We start from the raw sequence: 25841 nt of genomic DNA, 5'->3' as shown, positions 1-25841 counted from the left end.
GATGCTCCAGATGTGTGGTTGGTCTGATACAGCGGGGACCAGCCACAAGCAGCTACCTAAATCTGAATGTATTTAAATAAATATCAACTGGGACTTCCCTGGCCATCCAGTGGTTAGAACTCCACGCTTCCACTGCAGGGGCCCGGGTTCAGTCCCTGGTCAAGGAACTAAGATCCTGCAGCTGCATGGCGAGGCCAAAGGTAAATAAATGAATAAATAATAATAATAATATTATAAATAAATAAATAAATAAATACCATTTGAAATAAGTTAAAATTTCAAATGCAGTTCCCCAGTCTCACTCGCCACATTTCAAGCGCTCAGAAGCCCCGTGTGACTGGTGGCTGCCACCCGGAACAGCAGATACAGAGCAATTGCATCACTGTGGCATGTCCTCTTGGGCAGCACTGGTGGGCACGTGGACACCTGGCATTCAAGCCAAATGAGACAAGAGCACAGAGCTGAGCTTCCTGCATAAATCCAGGACTCAGTGAAAGGGCGAACAGAAAAATAGATCTCCCACCCAAACAGGCAGGCCACAGGCAAATGAATAAGCATTGACCTAGGCTTGAAGTGGCATAAAAATCTCTCCTGGGAATTCATAACCATTGGACTATACCACCCATAGATTTGAGATTTGCACAATCTCAGGCTGAGAAAGTAACATAAATATTGGCGGTAGGCTGGTAATAACCATGGATACCTAGCAAAAGCAAATACAAAACAGTTCTGGGGGGACATACCGTCAAACCAAGCCTTAGAGGATTCCCACGGATAAAGCACCAGTAAAAGTCAGTTCACGATACCAAACTGCAAAACACACAAGGAAATAACCCATCATGAATGAAAGCCAGTGTATGAAACATGTAGCAAGATTAGACCCCCAGGAACTTCAGGTGATGACGGCTATAATACCAATAGGTTTAAAATGATGAAGAGCATAGAAAAGAATAAAATACTATGAAAAAGAATAGTGGAGAAAAAAGAAGGAATAAGGCAGGGAGAAGTACATCCAAGAATCACAGTGTGTGGATCTCTGTGAATTTTCTCCCCAGTGAAATAATCATAACTGGTGGAAATTATAAAAAACAACCATTTACACAACGTTGTACTTCAACTATACTTCAATAAAAAATAAATTTTAAAAAAACATTTAAAATTTCTTTTTTTTTTAAATTTGGCTGTGCCACGCTGCTTGCAGGATCTTAGTTCCCCGACCAGGGATCGAGCCCGGGCCCCCAGCATTGGAAGTGTGGAGTCCTAACCACTGGACCACCAGGGAATTCCCCCATTTAAAGTTTCTGAAAATTGTCTTAGGGCACACAGCAAATGGAAAAACGTTTATTCAAGAAATCTGCTAAATCTCTTTAAGAACAGTGAGAGTCTGTGGCATTGAAGCCACAACCTGTCCCGTCCCCTCCCCCAGCTCAGTGTGGCAGAAACTCACCTCCAGGTGAGCGTGGCCAAGAAGGGGCCCCTCCTCCCCATCTGCGAGTGTAGGACAATAGCTTCTCTCCGGAGGGGCTGGTCACTGCATTTCTCATCTCCCCTCTCTCTGCCCCACGGCTTCACGTGCAGAAACTCTGTTCCACAAAAGCACAGCTGAGAGGCCTGTGGCTCCCTACCTCCACCCAGTCCCCACTTGTAGACTGGAAGCTCTAATCTAGGTGCGGCAGGCCTTGGTTACCTTAACCCAATCTCCTGTCCCAGCTCACCTGTAGGGTAGAGGTTCTGTGCAGGGAGAGGCAAACTGAGAAGACAAGGGGCTACTACCCCCTCCTCCCATCCCCTTCCAACTCATGGAAAAAATGTGTCACTCTAAGAGAAGCAGGTTGCTGTACCCAGGTCCAGAGTGTTGGCATGGAGCTTTTGCCTTGGGTGTAGAAACAGAGGGTTCGGTAGCTCAGGCTAAGGGGACTGGCTCACTTGGAACAGAGTGCAGGGAAGTTCAAGCCTAAGGGCACTATTGAAAAGAAGGAAGACCTTGGTGGTGAGTCACTTAAAGGAGGCTGGTCATTCCCTGATGGAACAAGTGAAACAAACCAGCCAGGAGTTTAACAGAGAGACAGCTGAAAAGAACCCGGCTGGGGTCAGAGCAAGCCTCAAAGACTGGTCTGAAGAACTACCCCTGCAAAGGGGCCCGACTTTATCAGATCAGACGTGGAGCAGTTTATGTCCCAGGACATTGTCAAAAATGACAGAGCAATCAGGTAGCAATTAGTGGAGCTTAACAGTTCAGTGTGATACCAATAGAGGCAAAGCTGCCGAGGGTTAACAGAGATTGGGGAGGTAGACAGCTAGTGGGAAGCAGCCGCATGGCACAGGGATATCAGCTCGGTGCTTTGTGACCGCCTGGAGGGGTGGGATAGGGAGGGTGGGAGGGAGGGAGGGAGACGCAAGAGGGAAGAGATATGGGAACATATGTATATGTATAACTGATTCACTTTGCTATAAAGCAGAAACTAACACACCATTGTAAAGCAATTATACCCCAATAAAGATGTTAAAAAAAAGAAAGAAAGAAAGAAAAAGAGTGATTATGACAAAAAAAAAAAAAAAAAGAGATTGGGGAAAAGACAGTCAATGAGAACCCAGCTAACACTGTGGCTGTCCCAGGGGGCAGGGAGATTTGTGTGCACATCAGAGGCTTCACACCACAGGAGAGACAGACCCCACTGAGTTCATCCACCCATATCACTAAATAACAAAAAGTCCTGGCTGGGGGATGGGGGAGGCAAGGGATCACAGTTTCCAGAGTTGCTACAATATATTATCTTAAATGTCCAGTTTTCAACAAAAAATTATGAGATGTAAAGAAATAGGAAGTGTGACCCATACACAAGGAAAGAAATACAAACACTAGAAACTGCTTTCGAGGGGCCCAGATATTGGATTTACCAGACAAGGACTCCAAAGCCGCTATTATAATATATTCAGAGAACTAAAGGAAACCATGTTTAAAGAATTAAAGGAAAGTATGATGACAATGTCTCATCAAATAGAGAATGTCTATAAAGAGATAGAAATTATAATAATAGAAAGAAAGAACCAAATGGAAATTTTGGAGTTGAAAAGTACATTAGCTAAAATATAAAACTAATGAGGGACTCAACTGTACATTTGAGCTGGCAGAAGAATCAGCCAACTTAAAGATACACTGATAGAAATTAAACACTCGGAAGAACAAAGAAAAAAGAATTAAGAAAAAAAGGAACAGAACCTCAGAGAGAGATGGGACACAACTGACTTCATCAACATACATACGATGGGAGCATCTGAAGGACAGGAGAGAAAAAAGGGAGCAGAAAAAAGATATTCAGGGAAAAACTGTCTGAAAGCTTCCCAAATTTGATGAAAAACATTAATCTACACATCCAAGAAACTCAAAAACTCTGAGCAGGATAAGTGCAGAGACCCATAGCCAGACATATCACAATCAAAATGTTAAAAGATAAAGACAAAGAGAAAATCTTGAACAGAGCAAGAGAAAAACCACATCACAAACAAGGGAATTCCAAGAAGAGTGATAGTAAACCTCTTATCAGAAAGAGTGGAGCCCAGAAGCCAGAGGGATGACATATTAGAAGTCCTGAAAGCAAAGGTGAAAAAATTCTTACACCCAGCAAAACTATCTTTCAAAACTGAAGGTGAAATTAATACATTTCTTGATAAACAAATCTGAGGAATGTTGCTGGCACACCTGCCTTATAAAAAATACTATATAGAAGGAAGTTCTTCAGGCTGGAAGCAATAATTCAAATCCACACACACACACACAAAAACGAAGATTGCCAGTAAAGGTCATTATATAGGTAATTATAGGAAATAATGTAAATATGTATTTCTTCTCCTTTCTTCTAACTTAGTTAAAAAGCAATACCATCTTTTCATCAAATGGTGCTGGAACAACTGGACAATAACAAGCAAAAAAATGAATCTAGACACAGACGTTACACCCTTCACAAGAATTAACTCAAAAAGGATTCCATACCTAAATGTAAAATGCAAAAGTAAATATAAAAGTCCCAAAAGATAACAAGAGAAATAACCTAGATCTTGGGGTTTGGCGATGACTTTTTACATACAACACCAAAAAGACATGATCTATAAAAGAAAGAATTGGCAAACTAGACTTTATTAAAATTTAAAATGTCTGTTCTGCAAAAGACACTGTCAAGAGAATAAGAAGACAAACCACAGACTGCGAGAAAATGTGTGCAAAAGACACATCTGATAAAGGGCTGTTATCCAAAATATACATAGGATTCTTAAAACTCAACAGTAAGAAAACAAACAACCCAATATTAAAAATGGGCCGAAGAAGATATACAGATGGCAGATAAGCACATGAAAAGGTGCTCAACATCACTTGTCAGCAGGGAAATGAAAATTAAAACAACAACGAGATACCACGGCACACCTACGAGCACGGCCAAGAGCACTGACAACACCAAACGCTGGTGAGGATGCAGAACAGGAACTCTCGTGCGTCGTCAGTGGGAATGCAGGACGGTACAGCCACTTTGGGACATAGTTTGGAGTTTTAACAAAACTAAACCTATTGCTTTCCAGCAGTCATGCTCCTTGGTATTTACCCAAAGGGGTTGAAAACTTATGTCCACACAAAAACCTGCACTTGGATATTTATAGCAGCTTTATTCATAATTGCCAAACTTGGAAGCAACCAAGATGCTTGGCTCAGTAGGTGACATGATGAATAAACCGGGGAACATTCACACAATGGAATACTATTGAGCACTAAAAAGAAATAAGCTCTCAAGCCATGAAAAGACATGGGGAAACTTAAATGCTGATTATAAATGAAAGAAGCCAATCTGAAAAAGGTTACATACTGTATGATCCCAGCTATATGACATTCTGGAAAAGGCAGAACTATGGAGACAGAAAGAAGCTCAGTGGTTGCCAGGAGCCAGGAGGGAGGGAGGGATGAACAGGTGAAGCCCAGAGGACTTTGAGGGCAGTGAGAACATCCGGTATGACACTGTAATGGATACATATCAGTACAATTTGTCCAAACCCATACGGTGTACAACACTAAGAGTGAACCTACCGTAAACCACGGACCTCAGGCAATGATGATGTGTTAATGCAGATTCCTTGATTATAACAAATGTACCATCTGGTGGGGGATGCTGATAGCAGGGTTGGGGGGAGCTATGCATATGGGCTGGGGGTGGGTGGTATGTGGGAAATCTCTGTACCTTCCTCTCAATTTTGCTGTGGACATAAAACTGCTATTTTTAAAATTGTCTTTAAAAGAAAAGCAATTGCATGAAACCATATAATTATAACTGTATTGTTGGAACTTTAATATATAAAAATGTAATATATTTGCCCATAAGAGCACAAAGGAGGTGGGTGGGAGCGAAACTGTAATAAAGCAAGGATCTGGCATCAGATGGTAACTTGAATCCTCAAAATGAAGTGAACCAGAAATGGTAAATAAGTTTAGTATGACAAACTTTATAAATATACACTTTCTCTCCCATAGAAGGAGAGTAGACCTCAGCTTCTTTAAGACATAAAATTATATAAAAGTAATCATTGTAAGACTGTATTATTGGGTTCTGTGACATATATAGAGCTAATATGTGCAACAATAATAGTACTAAAAAGGGAAGAGGGCAACAGAAATATATAGAAACATAGTTTCTATATCTCACTGAAACTAAATTGGTATAAATCATAAGCTAAGATGTATATTATTAGCCCTAGAGCAACCGCTAAGAAAATGTTTAAAAAACAGTTTAAAAATCATTAATGGAATTAAATGTTATATTAGAAAAAAAATCTCTTAATACAAAAAAATGAAGATTTTTTTAAAAAGAACTTCAGATTTCAAATATATAGTCATTGAAAAAAATTAATAGATGGGGACTTCCCTGGTGGTGCAGTGGTTAAGAATCCGCCTACCAATGCAGGGGACACGCGTTCGAGCCCTGGTCCAGAAAGATCCCACGTGCCGCGAAGCAACTAAGCCCGTGCGCCACAACTACTGAGCCTGCGCTCTAGAGCCCGCGAGCCACAACTGTTGAGCCCACGTGCTGCAACTACTAAAGCCCACGCATCCAGAGCCCGTGCTCTGCCACAAGAGAAGCCACCACAATGAGAAGCCCGCGCACTGCAACAAAGAGTAGCCCCCGCTCAACACAACCAGAAAAAAACCCGCGCGAAGCAAAAAAGACCCAACGCAGCCATAAATACATAAATAACTAAATAATAGATGGAGTAAGCAGCAGATTAGAGGCAACTAAAGAGACTGAGTAAATGTCATAACATATCTGATGACATTCTCGAGAACGCAGTAGAGAGAGCTAGAGGTTGTGACATATAAAAAGAAATCAAAAGACAAGGTGGGTGGATTGGGAAGATTCAAAATATGCCTAATAGAAGTTCCAGAAGGAGAAACTTGAAAGAGTGGGGGAAAGATAACAAAGGAGTTTTGGCCGAGAATTTTCCAAAGCTGGTGGAAAAACTTCTCCAACCCATAGATTTAAGAATCTCAATGAATCCTAAACAGGATCAGTAAAAATAAATATGCTCCCAGATGCTCAGATGTGAAACTGGAGAGCATCTAAAGGAAAAGATCTTAAGAGAAACCAGGCAGTAAATCGCAACACAACAGTTAGATTGACAGCAGGCTTCACATTAGAAATAACAGGAGCCAGAATGCAATGGATGGTAAAAAATAAAGCAAAATATATCAGTAATCACAATAAATGTCCTATTAAATAACAGAGATTATTGGATTAGATTTTTTTAATTCCCAGCTATATGCTTTTATATAAGAAATATCTCTAAAACAAAAAGACAGATTGAAAGTGAGTGTTGAAGAAAATATGTAGACATATATATTTTTAATGCATTTATATAAATAAACCAGGCAAATGTTAACTAAAAAAACTGGCATGGCTATATTAACTTTAGGAAAAAGATAAACTTTGGGACTTCCCTTGTGGTTCAGTGGTTAAGACTCCGTGCTCCCAATGCAGGGGGCACGGTTTCAATTTCTATTCAGGGAACTAAGATCCTGCATGCCACACAGCGTGGCCAAAAAAGAAAAGAAAAGAAAAAAATAAACTTTATACCCAAGATTATTGGGTATATTATTATTAGAAATTATTAGAAATAAAGAATTTCACCATATAGTGATAAAGAAGACAGTATAGCATAGTAGTTAAGGGCACACACGCTAGAGCCAGACTCTCTGAGTTCAAATCCTGACTCCACCACTCAGAAGCTGGGTGACCTTGGCCAAGTTACTTAATTTCTCTGTCCTCAATTTTCTCATCTGTAAAATGGGGACAATAATAGCACCTACTTCATAGAGTTTTTATGAGGGGTAAGTAAATTAATATATTGAGAGCACTTAGAAAATGCTGGCATGTTGTACTATATAAGTATTTGCTGCTATAAAAGAACCAAGTTCCAGAAAGACAGCAAAATTCTGAACTTGTGTGTACATAATAACATAGCTTAAAATATATATAAAGCAAAATGGATAATATTATAATGAGAAATTGGCAAATACCTAATTATAGTGGGGGATGTAAACACATCTCTCAGTAATTAACAGATCAAACAGATAAAACATTGGTAAATACATATACAAGTTTAAACACAAGGTTGATCTAATGGCTGAATGCAGAACTCTACAAAAAATTAGATACCACACACAGTTTACAAATGTATGTGCAACGTTTATAAAACCTGATCATGTACAGACTATATTCTTTGACCTCAAAGCAATTAGATTAGAACACAGCAACAGAAATATCACCAATCACTCCCCAAACAGTTGGAAAATTTTAAACATTCTTCCAAATAACTCACACAAAAATTAGAAAATACTTAGAATTAAATGATCATGAAAATATTACTTGACAAAATGAATGAGATACAGCCAAAGCAAAACTTAGAGGAAAATGTATAGCCTTAAAATGTTTGTTACAAATGCAGAAAGACTACAAATTAATAAGCTAAGCATTCAAATTAATAAATTGAAGAAAGAACAAGTAAAATCAATGAAAACATAAAGAAGGAAATATTAAAGATAAAAACAGAAATAAGGGCTTCCCTGGTGGCGCAGTGGTTGGGAATCCGCCTGCTGGTGCGGGGGACACGGGTTCGAGCCCTGGTCCGGGAAGATCCCACATGCCGTGGAGCAACTGAGCCCGTGCGCCACAACTGCTGAGCCAGCATGCCACAACTACTGAAGCCCGCACACCTAGAGAAGCCACCGCAATGAGAAGCCCGCGTGCAGCAGCAAAGACCCAACACAGCCAAAAAATAAATATAAGTAAAATAAATAAATTTTTAAAAAAAACAGAAATAATAAAAACTGATGTTTAGGGCTTCCCTGGTGGCGCAGTGGTTGAGAGTCCACCTGCCGATGCAGGGGACGCGGGTTCATGCCCCGGTCCGGGAAGATCCCACATGCTGCGGAGCGGCTTGGCCTGTGAGCCACAGCCGCTGAGCCTGCGCGTCCAGAGCCTGTGCTCTGCAACGGGAGAGGCCACAGCAGTGAGAGGCCCGCGTACCGCAAAAATAAAACAAAAAAAACCCCTGATGTTTAAATACACAAAGATCTGACATGATTTATTAAGAAAAAAAGGGAGAAAACATAAATAAAAGCAATAATAGGAATGAAAAAGATGTCTAACTACAGAAACAGATTTTTAATGATGAGAATATTATGAACAATATTACACCACTGTATTTGAAAACTTAGAGAAAAATGGAAAATTCCCTAGAAAAACATGACTTTCCTAAACTAAGTAGAAAAGTCTGAATATACATTTAATTATTAGAGAAATTGAATCAGTAATTAAGTCTCCCCTCCAAAATTTACCGGGTTCAGATGGTTTTGTGTGTTCTACCAATATTCAAGACACTGAAAATCCCATTTTAAACAAACTGTTCCAAAAATAGGAAAAGATGAAATGTGTCACCATTTATTTTTTTTTTTTTAATTTTTATTTATTTATTTATTTATTATTTTTGGCTGTGTTGGGTCATAGTTTCTGTGCAAGGGCTTTCTCTAGTTGCAGAGAGTGAGGGCCACTCTTCATCGCGGTGCGCGGGCCTCTCACTGTCGTGGCCTCTCTTGTTGCGGAGCACAGGCTCCAGACGCACAGGCTCAGTAGTTGTGGCTCACGGGCCTAGTTGCTCCGCGGCATGTGGGATCCTCCCAGACCAGGGCTTGAACCCGTGTCCCCTGCATTGGCAGGCGGACTCTCAACCACTGTGCCACCAGGGAAGCCCCGTCACCATTTATTTTATGAGGCTGATACAAAATTGATATCAAAACCAGACAAAGGCAGTAGAAAAAAGTTTAACTGTACAGGCCAGTCTCGTTTATGAACATAAACGAAATTCTAGCTAATGGTAGACAGCAACATATAACCAATTAGGTTTTATCACAGGAATGAAAGGCAGAGTTAAAGATGAAAAGAAAATTTATGAATGTCATTTACCAAATGAACAGATTAAAGGAGAAAAACATTTATGATCAACTCAATAAATATACAGAAACAAATTGCAACATATATTCATGAATTTAAACGAAACTAAGCAAATCCAATTTTCTTTATCCTAGTAAACAGTAACAGGGCAACAGAGACAGGCTAGTAGGTGCGCTACAGGCGTTTGTTGAGTGAATAAATGAAGCCAAAAGAGGAAGTTAGAAACACCAAAGGAAACAGCAGACAAGAGGGGACACCCCTCCCCCTGCAGAGAGTGGTCCCAGGATGCCGCGGCTGTGCTGGTAGGGGTATGGCCCAGAGTGGGAGGAGGGAGGGGAGGTTTTTTTTGGGGGGGGCGGTGGGAGTTTCAAGCTAGACTCCTCTTCTCTGCCTCTCCAAAAAGAGAAAATGACAGAAGGTTTTTGGATCCAAGAGCTGGAGAAGGCTGGAAGCAAAAGCCGAAGTCCTGACAGCTTCACAGCAGTTCACACCCGGAGACACTCCTCCCACATCCAGCCCCCCCAAGAAGCTGCCAGGAGCCCCAGGCAGAGAGCAGGCAGGCGTCCCCGGGCGACCCAGCCTCGCCACACCACGCGGCACGGGGGAAGTGACAGAGAGATTGGGGGGAAAGAACTATTATAGCCAAGATATTTTAAAACTCCGCCCTCAAGGCAGCATCCGGTTGCTACAGCAACCATAGCTCTGCTGGGAGCCCTGACTACCTGCTGGCTCGCCACCTGCCTCAGCCCAGAGGTGTCCTCAGGAGGCCAGAAGCTGCCACCACCATGGGGACACTGAGAAAGTGCCGGGGTTCAGGACTGGGGACCCAAGTGGGCAGCTGACAGTCCAGTCCTGCTCTAGGCTGATCACTTTACTATAAGCATGCACTTACTTCCCGTTCAGAGTGACTCACAGCGTCTCGTCTGTAATCACTTGGCTGCTTCAAAACACGAAAAGATTCCATCTTCACTCAGTCAGACTGAGCAGTGAAGTGGCTGCTCGTGGGTTTCGGTTCCAGGGTCCAGACAAAGCCCCTGAGCAATGAGACCCGTCCCGAGCCAAGTGCCCAGGCCTGCCCTTGGCCCTGCACCTGCGTGATGCTGCTGCAGTCGCCTACCCTCCTGCACCCCATCTGGAGGGGCTCCTGCCACCTTCAGGAAACCAGGAGTAAGAAAGGGGGAGAAAGGGCCCCAGAGAGCAGCTGCCAGCCACGGCGCAGAGCCAGGGGCAGGCACACAGACGCTGTCGCCCCGTCCCTTCCACCTGGGCTCTGGCGAGACTCCTCGGCACGTGGCCACACCGGCTGACTTCCCAACCCCTCCCCTGCTCCCCAGTCACCCCTGTGAGCCTCCTGGGCCCAGGGCAAGCTCGCAGGGCTGTACCCACCACAGCAGCTGCTCCAGGACTCACGGGAAGGGCAGTGGGCTGGCTGAGGGCGGGCCGGGTCCCGGGAGGACATGGCCGAGTAGGAGGCCCAGCTGTCAGCCCAGCCCCTCCATTTCCTAACTGACCTCAGACGCGTGGTCACTACCAGGCGAACCCCACGAGGGCAGGTGTGGTTGCCAATGGCTGGTCACTGCTGTGGCGCCCGGCATGGGGCCTGGCAGCAAGTGGGTCCTCAGTCAGTGTTTCTGAAAGGAAGGGATCGCTGGCCTGCCTTGTGCCCTCATTTATAAACCGGGGTGGTGAGAACCGTGTCTCCGCGAGGGGCTCTGAGAGGCTCTGACAAACCTTGGACCAGTGATGCCTGTGTAAGGTGCTCTGGAAAAGGCCAGCACGTGCAGGCCTCCAGACCCAGTGGCTCAGCGTCCTCCGGGCACTCAGACGGAGAGCCAGTGCAGAGCTCGGTCCCAGGGGCTGAACTGCTGCCCAACTGCCCGGCGTCCCCTCTACTCGCCTTCCTCACGAACAAGCCCTGATTTTGTCGGCACAGCGGCGTGCCCGGGCCCCGCCTCTGGGCCCCGCCTCTGGTCAGCCGGACAGGACTGGAGTCCCCAGCGAGGTGCGCCTTCCGGGAAAGCTCTTTAAAGGGAGTCCAGCCCCACCTGCTCTGTCTTCGCCCTTTCCTCCTCTCTCCGTGGATGCTGGGGCCATGCTGCAGGTGGGCGGGCCTGCACACCAGCACGGTGGGCGAGCGGAGCGCTTGAGACGCCTGCTCCGAACGTCCTGACGCTTAGAAAGCATTCAAGCCACTGTGGTCAGGCTTCTGAAATAGGCAGCTGAACAAAATCCCACATGACACAGTGAGGTACCTAAAATAGCTCCTTTGTGGAGTCCACCTCGCCAACGCCAGTCCGCAGACAGGAAGGAGCTGGAGAGGGGAGGGGATCGCCCATGGCTGCATGGCTGTGAGCGGGGAGCTAGGGCCCCAGCCCACCCCCAAGGGACAGAAAGGCGAGAAGCCACAGCTGCCTGCGACGTGGGGCCCCAGGGCCTGCAGGCGCCCGGCATGGGGGTGTGGGGACTCGAGAAGGAACCAGCGTGGACAGTCCTCAGCGCTCGTAGTTTAGCAGAAGACGGGCAATAAGGAGTAAATACAGGTCATGGGGTGATAAGGACCGTGGGGAACATGACGCAGGACAGCAGAGAGCGCTGTTTGTTTTTGTCTTGTTTTTTGTTTCGTGCTGCACCACACTGCACGTGGGATCTTAGTTCCCCAACCAGGGATGGAACCCGTGCCCCCTGAAGCGGAAGCGCGGAGTCTTAACTGCTAGACCGCCAGGGGAGTCCCAGAGCGCTGCTTTTTATAGGAAGTTGAGGGAGTTTCTCCGAGGGGACAATTCCCAGACCCTTAAAAAGGGACAGAGCTTCGCGGATGTCGGAAGGAAGGGAACCGCGAGTGCAAGAGGCCCTGAGGCAGGACGGCATGTGGAGGACCCACCAAACGTGGAGGGGAAAGTGGTGGAACAGGATGGAGGGGGGGCACCCGTGCTGTGGTGAGAAGTCACAGGGGGCCTGACCCTCTGAGAGACCAGACCTCCCATCTGACTGGGCCTGTGGGGTAGACCAGTGGGGAGCGTCTACCCCGGCAGGGTAGACCTGCCGGGGGCGTCGGGGGCTGGAGGGGCCCTGGCCCGGGTGTTCTGCAGGTGAGGCCGGGCTGCACACGGGGAGGAGCTGCTGTTGTCTGGGGGCGCTGGGGGCGCAGGTGGGCTGGCCCAGCCCTGGCGCTCAAGGGCAGGGCACCGCTCGCCTCTCCCTGGAGCCCAGGTGCTGCCCAGGGACAAGGGTTTGGAGAGGGGAGGGAGCAGCTGGCCGGTGCTGCTGGGGTCAGACGGGGCTGTGCTGAAGGGTCTCACCAGGCCACCGCGACAGGGAGAAGTACGAGACACACGGGTTCAGAGCTGCCAGAGGAAAAGCTCCTTTCTTTCCACGTCAGGGAAGCGGCTAAGTCGACGGCAGGCCTCGGGGCTCGCGGCCCAGACTGCGGTGCGCTGGGGTCAGCGCTCACGGGACTGAAATGCCACCAGCGCCTGGGCCTCAAGGTCACCCACCCCGCCGGCCCACGAGCCTTCCCCCACAGGACTTTTTAGTACATTCCAGACAGAGCTTCACAAGAGACAGCAAAATGAATATTTATTACAATTATTTTAACTTAAAAAAATAAGTCCAAAGTCTCTGGGCAATAAGCTAAACTACCATAAAAAGTAGTGTCTAAGAGTGAGTTACAGCCCGTGCTGGCAGCGGGCAGAGGTGGGCACCGCCTCCTCTTCTGCAGAAGACCCCCCCAGAGTGAGGACGAGCCTGGGGTCAGGCTGCCAGCACAGGCAGACAGGAACCAGCCTAGAAAAATCTGAGGCTGATACCCAAATGCTACCCCGGGAACAATCGTGCGGCCCCGCCCAGGAGGAGCGAGAGTGTCACCATGCTGGCTGGGAGGCGGGGAGGCGGTGGGCAGGGGGCAGCCAGCGGGCCCACCTCCCTCCCTGCTACAGAGTCCAGCCCTCCTTGCCAAGGACCAGCCGCACGGCCTCGTGCACGTCGCTCACCACGTGGGCCGCCTGCAGGAGCCCCGGGTTGAAGCCAAGGTCCCGGTGCCCGTGGAACGTAGGCCCCTCGCCACCAAGGGCGGGAGCGGCGGGCCCCCGGGCCCGGGGGCTGTACACGCCAGTGCACACCAGGATGGCGGCGCAGCTCCGGGCCGCCCCCTCCTGCCTCGTCTGCAGGTGCTGGTGGAACAGGTTGGCCCCATAGATGTCGGACATGGGGTTGTCACTGGGGAGAGAAGGCGCAGTTCAGTGCGCTGGTGGAGGTGCGGGGACGGCCGGGGGGTGGGGAGAGGGGTGGCCCACAGGTGACCACTGGGGGAGGGGGGCGTGTCTCTGGGGACGGAAGGGCGGGGACACGGGGGCAGGGGGTGAGCACTGGGGGAGGGGGGCGCGTCTTGGGGATGGAGGGGTGGGGACACAGAGGCCCGTGGGTGACCACTGCGGGGGGGCATGTCTCGAGGATGGAAGGGCGGGGACACGGGGGCTAGGGGTGACCACTGGGGGAGGGGGCCGCGTCGCAGGGGGCGACGAGGGCGCACCCCTCGTGCGGGGCTCACCCCACGGCGTAGAGACTCCGGATCGGGGCCGCCCAGCCCCGCCGCGCCGCCTGCCTGGCGAGCAGGCCCTCCGCGTACTGGTAGGTGAGGAGGCTGGGCTTGCCCATCAGGCCCGCGTAGCAGAGCTCTCTGCCCGTCACCTTCCGGTAAACGGCCTCCAGGCACAGCAGGAAGGTGCCGTGGCCGAACCTGCCAGAGGAAAAGCGGCACTCGGTCCCCTCCCCGGGCCCCAAGGCTCAGGCATGCCCTGTGTGCCACCCTCTCGCGGTGGCACAGAGCACGGTGACAGGGCAAAGCGAATCACTTCTGGTGAGAGGCCGTCACGCTTAGGATGTGCGTTGATGGCCTGCGACTATCTGACAACGTCTATTGAGCGCTGTCCCAGCGCTGGAGACGGCACATCACGTTCAACCCTTAGAAAAACCCGATGAGATGGCGTTCATTCTCCTCATTGCACAGGTGAGAAAACTGAGGCCCAGAGATGGAGGAGCCTGCCCAAGGTGTGGAGCTGGAACCAGAGACCCAGCTTCAATTCTGCCTCAGACTTGGGCAGAATACCGGCTGGCATCCCACCTCACTCCTCGGTGCCAATTTCACTGAGCACACTGCCACCGAGTGTCAGAAAGCACCCTCCCTGCCCCCACTGCAGCTAAGTGTATGGCCAGTGACTAAGCTACAGCCTAAGAGTCAATGAAATCACAAGTGCTGGACTACCCTCCTGGAAAGGAGCCTGGAAACTGGGGAGGGGGTGCTCTTCTCTACCCTCCCCGTACTCCCTCCTGCTGACTGGAATGCTGACACGATGGCTGGAGATCAGGCAGCCCTTTGGATTACATAGTAAAGGGCTAAGGTGCCTGTGTCCCTGATGGGTGGACTTTTTCACAATAACAAACTTCCATCTCGTTTAAGATTCTTTTCTTTTGGGTTTTCATCCCTTGCTGCTAAATCAAATCCTATTGGATACTGTTCAGTATCTTGAAGTTACATTTCAGTGTCACTTATGCATATACTGAATTCTACTTTCAATTTTGAAATTACTGAATGAAAAAGTGATCTCAAATCTGCTTTATAAATAGTAATTTGCCTCCTGCCATTCAGTCCACAGCCTACATAACCAACCCCCTTCACCTAGTGTCAGCAAACCCGAACTCTAGGAAGAATGTTCCAGAAAAAATACCTGACCTCGAGCTGCAGAAATGCACTTGAGAGAGAACACGGTGATCCCCATCTCCTTGGGCTCAGTGTTGGGCCCTCAGGCCCTCAGTGACGGATCCACCACACAGCTCACTGGGAGGCAGGGCAGGGGGAGAAACTCCAGGCTTTGGCCTCGCAGACAAGAGCAGCCACATAGCACCGGCAGCTGCCCCTCCAGGAAGGCAACCTGAGGGCCAGCAAAACGGCAGCCTGTGCTGTGCTCAGTGCCGGGCGGACGGGGTGGGGGCCTGCCTGGAGCCTGAGGGCCTCTGAGGAAGTGACTGGTCCAGGGGCCTCGGAATCACGCCTACTCTCCCCTCCCCAACGTCTTATGGGCAGAAGGAAACAAAGAAGTGAAAGAGCCAGCACCACAGGGTGAAGGCAGCGAGGGAAGGGCAGCTGGATAACAGGAACTGAGCATCACTTGGGTTCCTCTAGCCAGAAGAAGCACGTCCTGTTAGACTCTGTCGGGGCCGGGGGTTAAAGACCATCTCGATCCACCTTCCCTGCTCAGTGAGTGGTAGTTTTCGTTTATCAATCAGTATGTGAAGTGACCCTGGAGACCGCTCCCAGAGGCCAGGTTACCATGGCAACTCCAGGGCCTAGAGGAGGGGTCTGAGCCCAGAGCACTGAGGCGGCTCGAGGCACCGTCAGCAGGACTGCCCAGGAGGCAGCTGGAGGTGGCCCCCAGGGCCAAGGCAGGGACCCCGAGTCCTCACCTGGGCATCTTGGCTTCGGCCATCCAGAGGAGGTCCGTGTTGCTGGCCAGGACAGGGAGGTGGGGATAGGGGGCCGTCGCCAGACCGGTGCCGGGGTTCCCATCGCTGAGGAGGATGTCCATGATCAGCTGCAGGCTCGTCTCCCAGCGCACGGGCTCCCCAAGGAGGAGCACCCCTGCAGAGTGGGGGTGGGGTGAGCCGGGCGTGGAAGGGCCTCGGGAGGCCTGGGGTGCATGGCCCCGCTGGGGGCGTGGGCCCCAGGAGGTGGACGAAGCCGAGCCCAGGAGGAGCTCCCGAGGGCTCCTCAGTGTGTCCACCAGGACGTCCTGAGGGTTAGAGGCAGAGAAGCAGCAGCCCCTGCTGACCGATGCCCTGCCCAGCACCCCACCCGCCCGGCCACGTCCCCCAAGCCCCAGGGGTCACTCGGCCACATGGCGGGGAGACGGGGTCACAGGCCTGACGCTGTCCACGTCCCTCTGGGACGGTGGGCCAGTTCTCACCATGTCTAAGCTTCCTCAGCTACATGAGGACAACACCCATGCTGGGAGGAGGATAAAATGAGACCTGACAGAGCACGGAAGCCATGCTGCACACGCGTCACCAAGGCCAGCTGCAAGACTGGGGAGCTGGGCCAGACCGTGGCCCCAGTGCGCAGGCCACCCCTGGGACATGTTTCAACTGTGGCAAGGACTGACACTCCTGGGGAGGCCCGGGAGAAGACTGGGATGCAAGAGGCTCAGGACATTCTGCAGAGTCAAAACCTTCCCCACGTCTATTAATAGCTGACATTCACAAAGGAGAACAACTTGCTTGTAATTAACTGAGCCGAAACCCTAATTCTATTCCACACAAAGTATTTTTTGCTAGACTTTTCATAAGCACTGATTTTTCCAAAAATACAACTATCATGTTAGTCAAGAGAAGACGTACTTTATTTTTTCACAACTTTGCCAAGAGTTAGTCCCCATTTTGGAAAACCGCATCACCAGTGACAACACTGCTCCTAATTTCTGAGTCACCAGTGAAACACACCTGTAAACACACTGCATTGGTAGCTGTAACATTCATGAGGATTCTACTTTTGGTATAATCATTTCGCTACTTAATTATGCCTTCTTGGATAATTACTACATATTGAAATGCAGATGACCTTACTAAAAAACGTTTCCTTTTATTTCTCCCTATTACAATTAGGGCTTTACCATGAATTAATTAATTTTTAATATTTGCGTATAGGAAAGCATTCATTTAGGGTAGTAAAGGGGACATTACAATATTTTTGTTACCCAGGGAGAACTGGGCTTAATAGGGCTGAGAAACACCGCACCAGGCTTCCTTAGGTAGCTTTTTTCCACACTTAGGTTTTCCACACTTAGGTTTTCCTGGAACAACAGGGCAAGTGACGCGGGGAAGGAAAGCTTAGCAGCTAATGTCTCAGAGGCAGTGACCGGCAGACCCGAGACCAGAGCCCAGGAGACCCAGCGCCCAAAGTCCCAGCCACACCGCCCGGCTGCAGGGCCTGTGGGGACAGCCCGCCCACATCACGCAGGGACCTCATTACCTTCGATCGCAGGGAAGTCGTTCCTTGGGAGGGGCTGCGAGAGACAAAGAACAAGCCCGTCAATGCCACGGTCACCTTCCACGCCCGGTTTCCAAGGGGTGGGAGGAGAGACACGTGCCTGACAGACGGAAGACCCTTCGGTCTAGCCCAGGCCGAGGAGAAACGGACAGGACTGAGGGCAGAGGTCCTCGGGGACAGGAGGAGAGCGCGCTCAGGCCGGCCACACCCCAGGCCGGCAGGCACCAAGCATGTAGGTCAGCCAGGGGAAGGCTGCTCAGCTGTCCTCCTCCAGCAAGGACAGGAGGTGAGTCTGGAATCAGGTGGCAGAGGACGAGGTGAGCCCAGGAAGGGACGGGAGCTTGACATCACTCAGGAGGCAGGGCCATCACTGGACCACGGCCTGGGGGCCCACTCCTTCTAGGAACAGCTCCCCTGCCCTCGGCTCTGCCAGTAACCAGCGGAGACCTGGGGCGAGCCGCGGCCCTGGGCAGGGGGCTCCTGGGCAGGGGGCGGCACTGTCTCTGCACTGCTCTGAGAGCCATGCCAACTCTGGCACCTGGTTCTGCACATAACGTGTGCAGCTCAAAGGTGGGGGAGCCCTCGGAAAGCTCGGGGTGGGGGGGGACTAGAGCTACACAGACAAACAAAAGCAGGCCTGTCTGTTTATAACTGCAGTTCATCAAACTTTGACATGCACTGACTTCGAACAGGCGGTGACAGACACTCTGTGATAGACACAGAGTTCACGCAGGGAAGAAGGGGGCGAAGGGGCATCAGGAGACGGGCGGTCACCCTAGAGGGTCAACGAGAGGCCCCGTGACCGCTGGTCGGAAAAGATAAGGTTCAAATATGAGCCAAACCCAAAGGAACCCGAGCAGACGCTCAGAGCCGCCAGTGCTTTCACAGGAAGCCACTTGCCACCAGGCCAGCCCTCTGTAAGGAGCTCCAGGACAGCAGAGCAGCGATTAACTTAACGCTAGCGGTTCTCCAAGCGACTCGGAAAGCTGGTAAATCACAAAACTACCACCTTGCGGGGACACAAGGGCTCTGGAGAGAGGGGACAGCCCTGCTCACCACCCCCAACAACATGTGTCTGGGAACAAAGGCCTCGGCCAGACGTGCCCTGCCCTCTGAGAAGGGAAGGGCTGCAGGGTCAGCGGGGAGGCCCGAGCGTGTCCCATTACCGTGGTCTTGGGCCGCCGCTGCAGATCCACCATGTCCAGCACAGGGAAGGCCGCCCGCAGCTCGTCCACTGTGACCACGTGCTTGAAGCCCAGTCTGGAAGGAGGTCAGGAAGCAAAGCTGCCCAGTGCCGGGGAGACGCCTTTAAAGTGAGGGACCCACCGCAGCCCACATCAACCCCACCCTCCCCGACCCCAGACAGAGCCCCGTGAGGCCAGCGCCGACCAGGAGCGCTGCAGGCAGGCGTGCGCGCAGGCGGTGGGGACACCCGGGGGCTTGGCCTACTCTGGGCACCACCCGCGCAAAGGCTCACAGGAAGCCCCGTCCTCGAGCTCACGCTGGCCCAGGGCCACGAGAACCAGGGCTCTGAGGACAGTTCAGAGGAGACTCCTCGGCGGGGAGGAAGCCGAGCAGGGTCCGGAGAAGCCAGGCCGGAGCTAAATCTGGACGATGGACCCGATTCAGCCAGAAGGGAGGCCGTGGGGAGCACGCCCGCTGCAGCCTTACCCTCCAACACCTGCTGCCGTGTTCCTGTTCTCAGACCCCACTGGCAGTCTTAACTGGACGCAGGTTCAGATCACCTCAAAACACATCTCCCCAGAATGATGCTTCCGTCAGCAATACGACCGCACAGACCCGTACTCCTCAGCGTTCACGTCTGAGGCTCCTGAGCCCAGCGCTGTCCTTCCTGGCCCCCTTCCCCACCCGACCCCATCCCGGCCTCCTGCTCCGGGCATCCTCCCAGCCTCCTCTCGGCAGGCTCCCCAGCTACGTCCCCTCCTGTGGCACGGCCAGCCCCCATGAAGCCACAGGTGACCCCCGCCCCAGGGTGGTCCCCCCCCGCATCTGTGACACTCGGACCCACTCTGCTCTTCCCAGCCTCTGGCCACACACCGTCCTAAGCGCTCCTGCACTGCTCCTGGTGTGTCACTCCGCCACCTCAAGCAGGAGCCCTGATGAAGCACCAGCCATGTGCTGCTCTGGCCCCGAGCACGCGGCCACGCACAGGCGGTGCTCAGCTCCCTTGGGTTTGCGGAAGCAACAGAGGAACGAGCTGCTTCAGAGCAGGGACACATCCTCACTGAGCACACGCCCGGGGCTGAGCTCCCTGCAGACACGCTCAGGGAGCCGTGGGTCCCAAACCGAACCACAGAACCGCCTGGGTTCTCAGACCCAGTGAGTCAGACTCTGCAGGGAACGGGCAGGAATCTGCTCTGTGAGCTGCCCAGCAGGCCCCGAGGCGGTGGGCTGGCTTCCGGGAACCCCCGGGGAACCAGGGCTGGCCACCCTGGGAGGTGCCCTCCCTCCCTCCCTCCCACGGGTGCCCTGAGCTCCTGACCCCGGTCCTTTCAGCCGGGCAAGGACAGCAGAGCAGGAAGCAGCAAAAGGATACGCTCGGGCATTTTCCACCAGGGGCCCCTGCCCGGACACCAGCATCCGCTTGTCGTGATGCTGCGAGAAGAGCTTCATGGGGCTGTGGGACAGTATCACCTGGTCGGGCTCCACCTGCAGGGCCGCCGAGAGATGGAGAGCAGAGGACACGCATGTGAGGGCAGGTGAGGGCAGCAGCAGGGAGCTGGCTCCCTGGCCCAGGAAGGAGAAACCTGCCCAGAAGGGGGGCCCAACCCTTCCAGAACTACTCCAACAGGTGTGAGGGGACCCAGACACCAGAGCCCGCAGGAGATGTGGCCACCATGGGCCCCACCGGCCCAGCTCCCAACACCCCGATTTCTCAGCCCGACTTGGGAACCACAGGGTTCGTGCATGAGCTCAGACCCGCCTCCACCTCCGACTATTTTCAGTTCTACGTAAAGACCTGGCTTTTCAGCATTTATGCTAATGGCAACTGCGCAGCCCCACTGTCCAGACACCAGGGTAGGAACCGGTCTCCTCCCCGAGCAGCGCCTCCCAGCTGATCTCTCTCGGTTCCAAAGGACTCCTTCCAAGAACCAAATCCACTGCCAACAAAGAACGTGTCAATGCGGGGACGGTGGGAGCTGCAGGTGGGTGACGAGGGACAGAGCTCATTGAACTGTGTCATCTTACTTATGAGAAACAAGGGCTGTCACTTCAGAGTCCCACCTGGTGCATGGAGATTTAGAAACACATGTCCCTGAGGCCAGGAGGAAAGATGGAAACGGCCAAGTCCACAGGTGGGATTTCTGTGCTCAACATGTACATTTTCATAAGAAATGACCCTGATGATGAGGCTCTACCCTCTGAGTTTGGCCTTGAACTTCAAGTTATTTTTCCGGCAGGAAGATGTGTACTAGGCTCATCCATACCGTCCCCCCACAGGGCAGGGGACACAGGGCTGGAGAGGGGGCTCCACGGGAACCAGGTCCTCCGCCTCCTGTCTCCGGCCGCTCCTCACCTGGAAGCCCAGCAGGGCTGACAGCTCCTGGGCTTTGCTGCGCTGCAACACATTCCCCGCGTTCGTGACAAAGACCACGGGCACCCGCAGCTGCCCCTGGGGGTCCACGAGCCTGCGGAAGGCCTCCCTCGCAGCGGGGATGACCTGGTGGCCCCGAACCAGCACCCCATCGATGTCCAACAGGAACCCGAAGGTGGGAGGGCTCTGCACGGAGGGGAGACGAGAACGGCCCCTGAGTCGAGGCAGAGGGGACGGGGGAGCCTCATCCCCACCCCCGGGCCGGCCCGGGCCTCGAACACAAGGTGAGGACTCGGGGTTGCCGACAGGGCAAATCCATCTGCAACAAAGAATTAAGCCTTTTCAGGTATTTTTAAGCATATAACTATTTTGTTAAAGTTATTTTTGCATAATTAATATAAAGGAATTTTTTAAATTGGCAAATAGAGAAATTCAGAAACAAGCCCAGCACTTTAAAACAACCGATCAGTATTTCCTTTCATCTCCTTTCCCTATTCTTACGTTTGTCACGCGGCTATGACCGCACCTTATATGTACAATTTTGCATCTTGTTTTTTTTTTTGCTTGACATGAAGCATTTTTATCTGTTACAACAGCCTTCATAACCATCTTTTAGAATTTTGTTTTATCGTAACAACACACACAGAGTTTTTAAAAAAAAAACACTCAATTGCTACAGACGATACAGGAAAAGAATTTTTAGGTTCTTGCTTCCACTTCTGCCCAGTACCATCCCCTCTTGTGTATTTTCCAGAAACTTTTCATGGATGGTTCTACTTTCTTACCTTTTAGCTAACACACAAATGGTACTATGTTGTGCTTTCTTTCCCATCTTGCTTTTTCTCATTGGTATCCCTTGGTTATCTTTGCATATCGATACACACAGACCTACCACCTACACATATTTCTGGCTACATAATATCCTGAGTGAATACTCCGCTAACATTAGGTTTCCCCTATTTCAGACATTTAGGTTTTTCCACATTTCTGCTACTACAAATTATGCTATAAGGAACTCTTCATGCTTACTGATTTTTCCATATTATGGACTTTTCCTTAAGCTAGATTCTTTTCTTTTTAATTTATTTATTTTTGGCTGCATTGGGTCTTTGTTGCTGCACGTGGGCTCTCTCTAGTTGTGGCGAGCGGGGGCTACTCTTCGTTGTGGTGCACGGACTTCTCATTGCAGTGGCTTCTCTTGTTGCGGAGCACAGGCTCTAGGCACGTGGGCTCAGTAGTTATGGTTCGCGGGCTCCAGAGCGCAGGCTCAGTAGCTGTGGCGCACGGGCTTAGCTGCTCCGCGGCATGTGGGACCTTCCAGGACCAGGGCTCGAACCCGTGTCCCCTGCACTAGCAGGTGGATTGTTAACCACTGCGCCACCAGGGAAGCCCTTTTAAGCTAGATTCTTAAAAGCAAGAGTAATAAGCCAAAAAAGTGCAAACATTACAATGACATAACACCTACTGACAAGTTGTTTTCCAAAACAGTATCAACTCACATGGACCCTGGTACCCTTGCCAAAGGTGATTTTCACAGTATCAAAGAGTTTAAGTATCAAACATCTTGTTAATTTCAAAGTTTAAAAAAGTGGTTATCTCCTCTCAATCTGCATTTCTTGGATTTACAAAGTTGAACGCTATCCTTTTTAAAAATTCATCCCATTTCTTATTTTATGAACTGTTAACATACACGATGTTTTTCAGTTGTCAGAAAAATCCAACCTAACCTGTTTGTCATTTTCCTTTTTTTGGCGCCAGCTAAGTCAAGCCACTTTCATCGCACACACATTGTGCTTATGTTCAAAATACCCTTATTTTCCTAAAGGTACACACAGAAGAATTCAAACAAGAAATCAGGGATTTGTTTTAAAATCTTAGAGCCACACAAAAAAAAAGTGTGGGGGGGAGATAAGCAAAGCAAGTGCGGCCAAATGTTAATAACTGCTGAATATGGAAGATGGGTTTTAGAGTTCATAATATTGTTCTTAGATTTTTGACAATTACATAGTTAAAAAAATAAAACAGCTTGTTTGTACTGATGGCTGCCAAGGTTAACCATACAGTTTTACTGGTCTTAGTGACCATATCCTAAATAGTCACAAGATCTGCTCTCTTAGACATAAGAACCCACAGACCCTGCTACTTAGAACAAGGAAGTCTCAGGACAATTTAGCAATACCCCCGACGCTCCCTCATCTGTTGGACAATTTAGCAATATCCCTGACGCTCCCTCATCTGTTGGACAATTTAGCAATATCCCCGACGCTCCCTCATCTGTTGGACAATTTAGCAATATTCCCGACGCTCCCTCATCTGTTGGACAATTTAGCAATATCCCCGACGCTCCCTCATCTGTTGGACAATTTAGCAATATCCCCAAAGCTCCCTCATCTGTTGGACAATTTAGCAATATCCCCGACGCTCCCTCATCTGTTCTGTGCAGTGTGTAACCACGACCCCCAACCCCTCAGGTGAGCGCACACAGAGAACCAGGCACCCAGCCACCTAGAAATGAAAGGCCCCCAGCAATTGTTAACAAACACGCCACATTCCTGTGAGATGTTAGCAAGAGGGGAAACGGGGAGGGGTGGTATGTGGGGCTTCTCTACACTTTCTGCTGAGCTTTCCTGAAAACCTAAAACTGCCCTAAAAGAATAACATCTATTAAATTTTTTTTTGAGTGAAGGCACCTCGAGAAAAGGACATAGGGTTAGATTTTTTTCTTTTCATTCTTTTTTTTTTTTTTCTTTTCATTCTCTTCTGTATCTGTATTTTGATTTTTCTTCTTTCTCACTTCATGTTTTTTTAAACTAGTCCTGGGTATTATGCAGATCTTCTAATTAAAGTTCATATTTGTGGCAGTGATAAAATGTGTGGATTTTTACTAAGTATAAAATAAACAAAAAGGACCTACTGTATAGCACAGGGAACTATACTCAATGTCTTGTAATAACCTATAATGGAAAAGAATCTGAAAAAGAATATATATGTATAACTGAATCACTGTGTTGTATACCTGAAACTAACACAACATTGTAAATCAACTATACATGAATTTTTAAAAGTGCAGTCTTAGGGATTCCCTGGTGGTCCAGTGAATTAGAACTCCATGCTTTCACTGCCGAGGGCCTGGGTTCAATCGCTGATTGGGGAACTAAGATCCCACAAGACGCATGGCGTGACCAAAAAAAAATTAAAATTAAAAAGTTAAAAAAAAAGAAGTGTGGGGGCTTCCCTGGTGGTGCAGTGGTTGAGAGTCCGCCTGCCGATGCAGGAGACACGGGTTCGTGCCCCAGTCCGGGAAGATCCCACATGCCGCGGAGCGGCTGGGCCCGTGAGCCATGGCCGCTGGGCCTGCGGGTCCGGAGCCTGTGCTCCGCAACAGGAGAGGCCACCACAGTGAGAGGCCCGCGTACCGCAAAAAAAAGAAAAAAAAAAAAAAGAAGTGTGGTCTTCAGATTAGTTTTAAATGAAGGGACCACTAAGATGTTCCTTTGTGTTTTTGCTTCTTATCTGGAACTGGCTGGTGTGCTTCCAACAACAGCGTCACAATTACCGTCCAGCACGCTGTCCACTGCAACCAGCTCCACGTTTGTAAGAATTTACTACATGCGGTGACCGTGCAAAGCACTGCGCCTACATCACACAAAGTACCCCAAGTCCCCTCTAGCGAAAACACTGCAAGGTAAGGACTAACCCTGGTACACACACGGGGAAAGCCAGGCTTAGAAAGGTAAGTACTGTTGACCCTAGAACAACACAGGTTTAAACTGTGCCGATCCACTCACAGGCGGGTATTTTTCAATAAAGATACAGTCGGCCCTCGGTAACCCCGGCCTCCTCACGTGTGGATTCAACCAACTGCTGATCGCAAACCTCACACACCATGGGGGTTGCCGGGTCCGCGGATGCAGGGTCGGCTGTGGGACTCGAGCACCCGCGGGTTTAGGGGTCCCCTGAGGACACCGAGGGGCAGCGGCACTTTGCCTTAAGTCAAACAGGCAGTAAGCGGCCCGGGCAGGACTGATCCCTTAGCCGGTGCCGCATCCTTTCTTCCCTCCTCCTACTCTCCCCACCGGGAAAGTCCGGAAAGTCAGGACCCGCGGGGCGGGGACCGCAGAGTCCTCCTGGATCACATCCCGGCGGGCGAGTCACGGGGGCCCGCGTCCCCGCCCCCCGGTCGCCCCCGCGAGCGACGGGGTCACGCCTCGCCCCCGGGCTCTGTAGACGGAGCCCCGGGGAGCCAGGGACCCGCGCGGCGGGGCCCCAGGGGACGTGATGTCACCACACGCGGGCAGAGCGGGGGGAGTGACGTCCGGAGGCCGGACACCCTGCTCCGAGCCCGGCCCACGAGGCCTCACGGCCTCCCGCCGCCGCCCCGCACCCTCCGCCCTCACCTGCGAGCCGCTCGCGAAACGGCGGCCCCCGAACCCCGCGGCCGCGCGCGCCGCCCGCCGCCACAGTCCGGGTGCCCACCGCGCCGCCGCCTCGCCGAGGGCAGCCATGGGCCGCCTCCTGCGCGCACCGCGCACGCCTGACCGCCGCTCAGCCAATCACGGACCGGTGGCGCCCGGGGCACCTCGGGAGCTGTAGTCCCGCCTCCGTGTCTGGGGCGGGGTGGGGCGTGGGGCATCTCGGGAGCAGTAGTTCCGCTTCCGTCTTCGGGTTTTATCCGATAACTGAAAGTTTGTACTTTTTTTTTTTTTTAATTTATTTATTTTTTATTTATTTATTTTTGGCTGCATTGGTTCTTCGTTGCTGC

At 50.7% G+C, this 25841-nt stretch overlaps 1 protein-coding gene across 1 annotated transcript; it reads right to left on the bottom strand.

The window, feature by feature from the left end:
- Positions 1-13050: 13050 nt before the first annotated feature.
- On the bottom strand, positions 13051-25589 carry HDHD5 (haloacid dehalogenase like hydrolase domain containing 5). The gene is made up of 8 exons (XM_029206189.1): positions 25477-25589; positions 21062-21265; positions 20081-20193; positions 18690-18783; positions 17506-17539; positions 15945-16119; positions 14032-14220; positions 13051-13700 (listed from the first exon to the last, which is right to left on the bottom strand). Exons 1-8 carry the CDS (start codon positions 25582-25584, stop codon positions 13415-13417), a joined length of 1203 nt encoding a protein of 400 aa, XP_029062022.1. The 5' UTR covers positions 25585-25589; the 3' UTR covers positions 13051-13414.
- Positions 25590-25841: the final 252 nt, after the last annotated feature.

The sequence above is a fragment of the Monodon monoceros genome, unplaced genomic scaffold, assembly GCF_005190385.1.
Source record: "Monodon monoceros isolate NGI ecotype Baffin Bay Population unplaced genomic scaffold, NGI_Narwhal_1 Super_Scaffold_6, whole genome shotgun sequence".
Lineage (NCBI taxonomy): Eukaryota > Metazoa > Chordata > Mammalia > Artiodactyla > Monodontidae > Monodon > Monodon monoceros.
The sequence above is the reverse complement of the archived record's forward strand: the minus strand, read 5'-3'. Positions and strand labels throughout refer to the sequence as shown.

Bases quoted from the DNA above. Each gene is read 5' to 3' on its own strand.
- HDHD5 (XM_029206189.1), bottom strand. From the start codon at position 25,584: ATGGCTGCCCTCGGCGAGGCGGCGGCGCGGTGGGCACCCGGACTGTGG. The intron at 21,266-25,476 runs GTGAGGGCGGAG...CCCTCCGTGCAG, and splicing joins GTTTCGCGAGCGGCTCGCAG to AGCCCTCCCACCTTCGGGTT. The intron at 20,194-21,061 runs GTGAGGAGCGGC...GCGGCCCTGCAG, and splicing joins CAGCCCTGCTGGGCTTCCAG to GTGGAGCCCGACCAGGTGAT.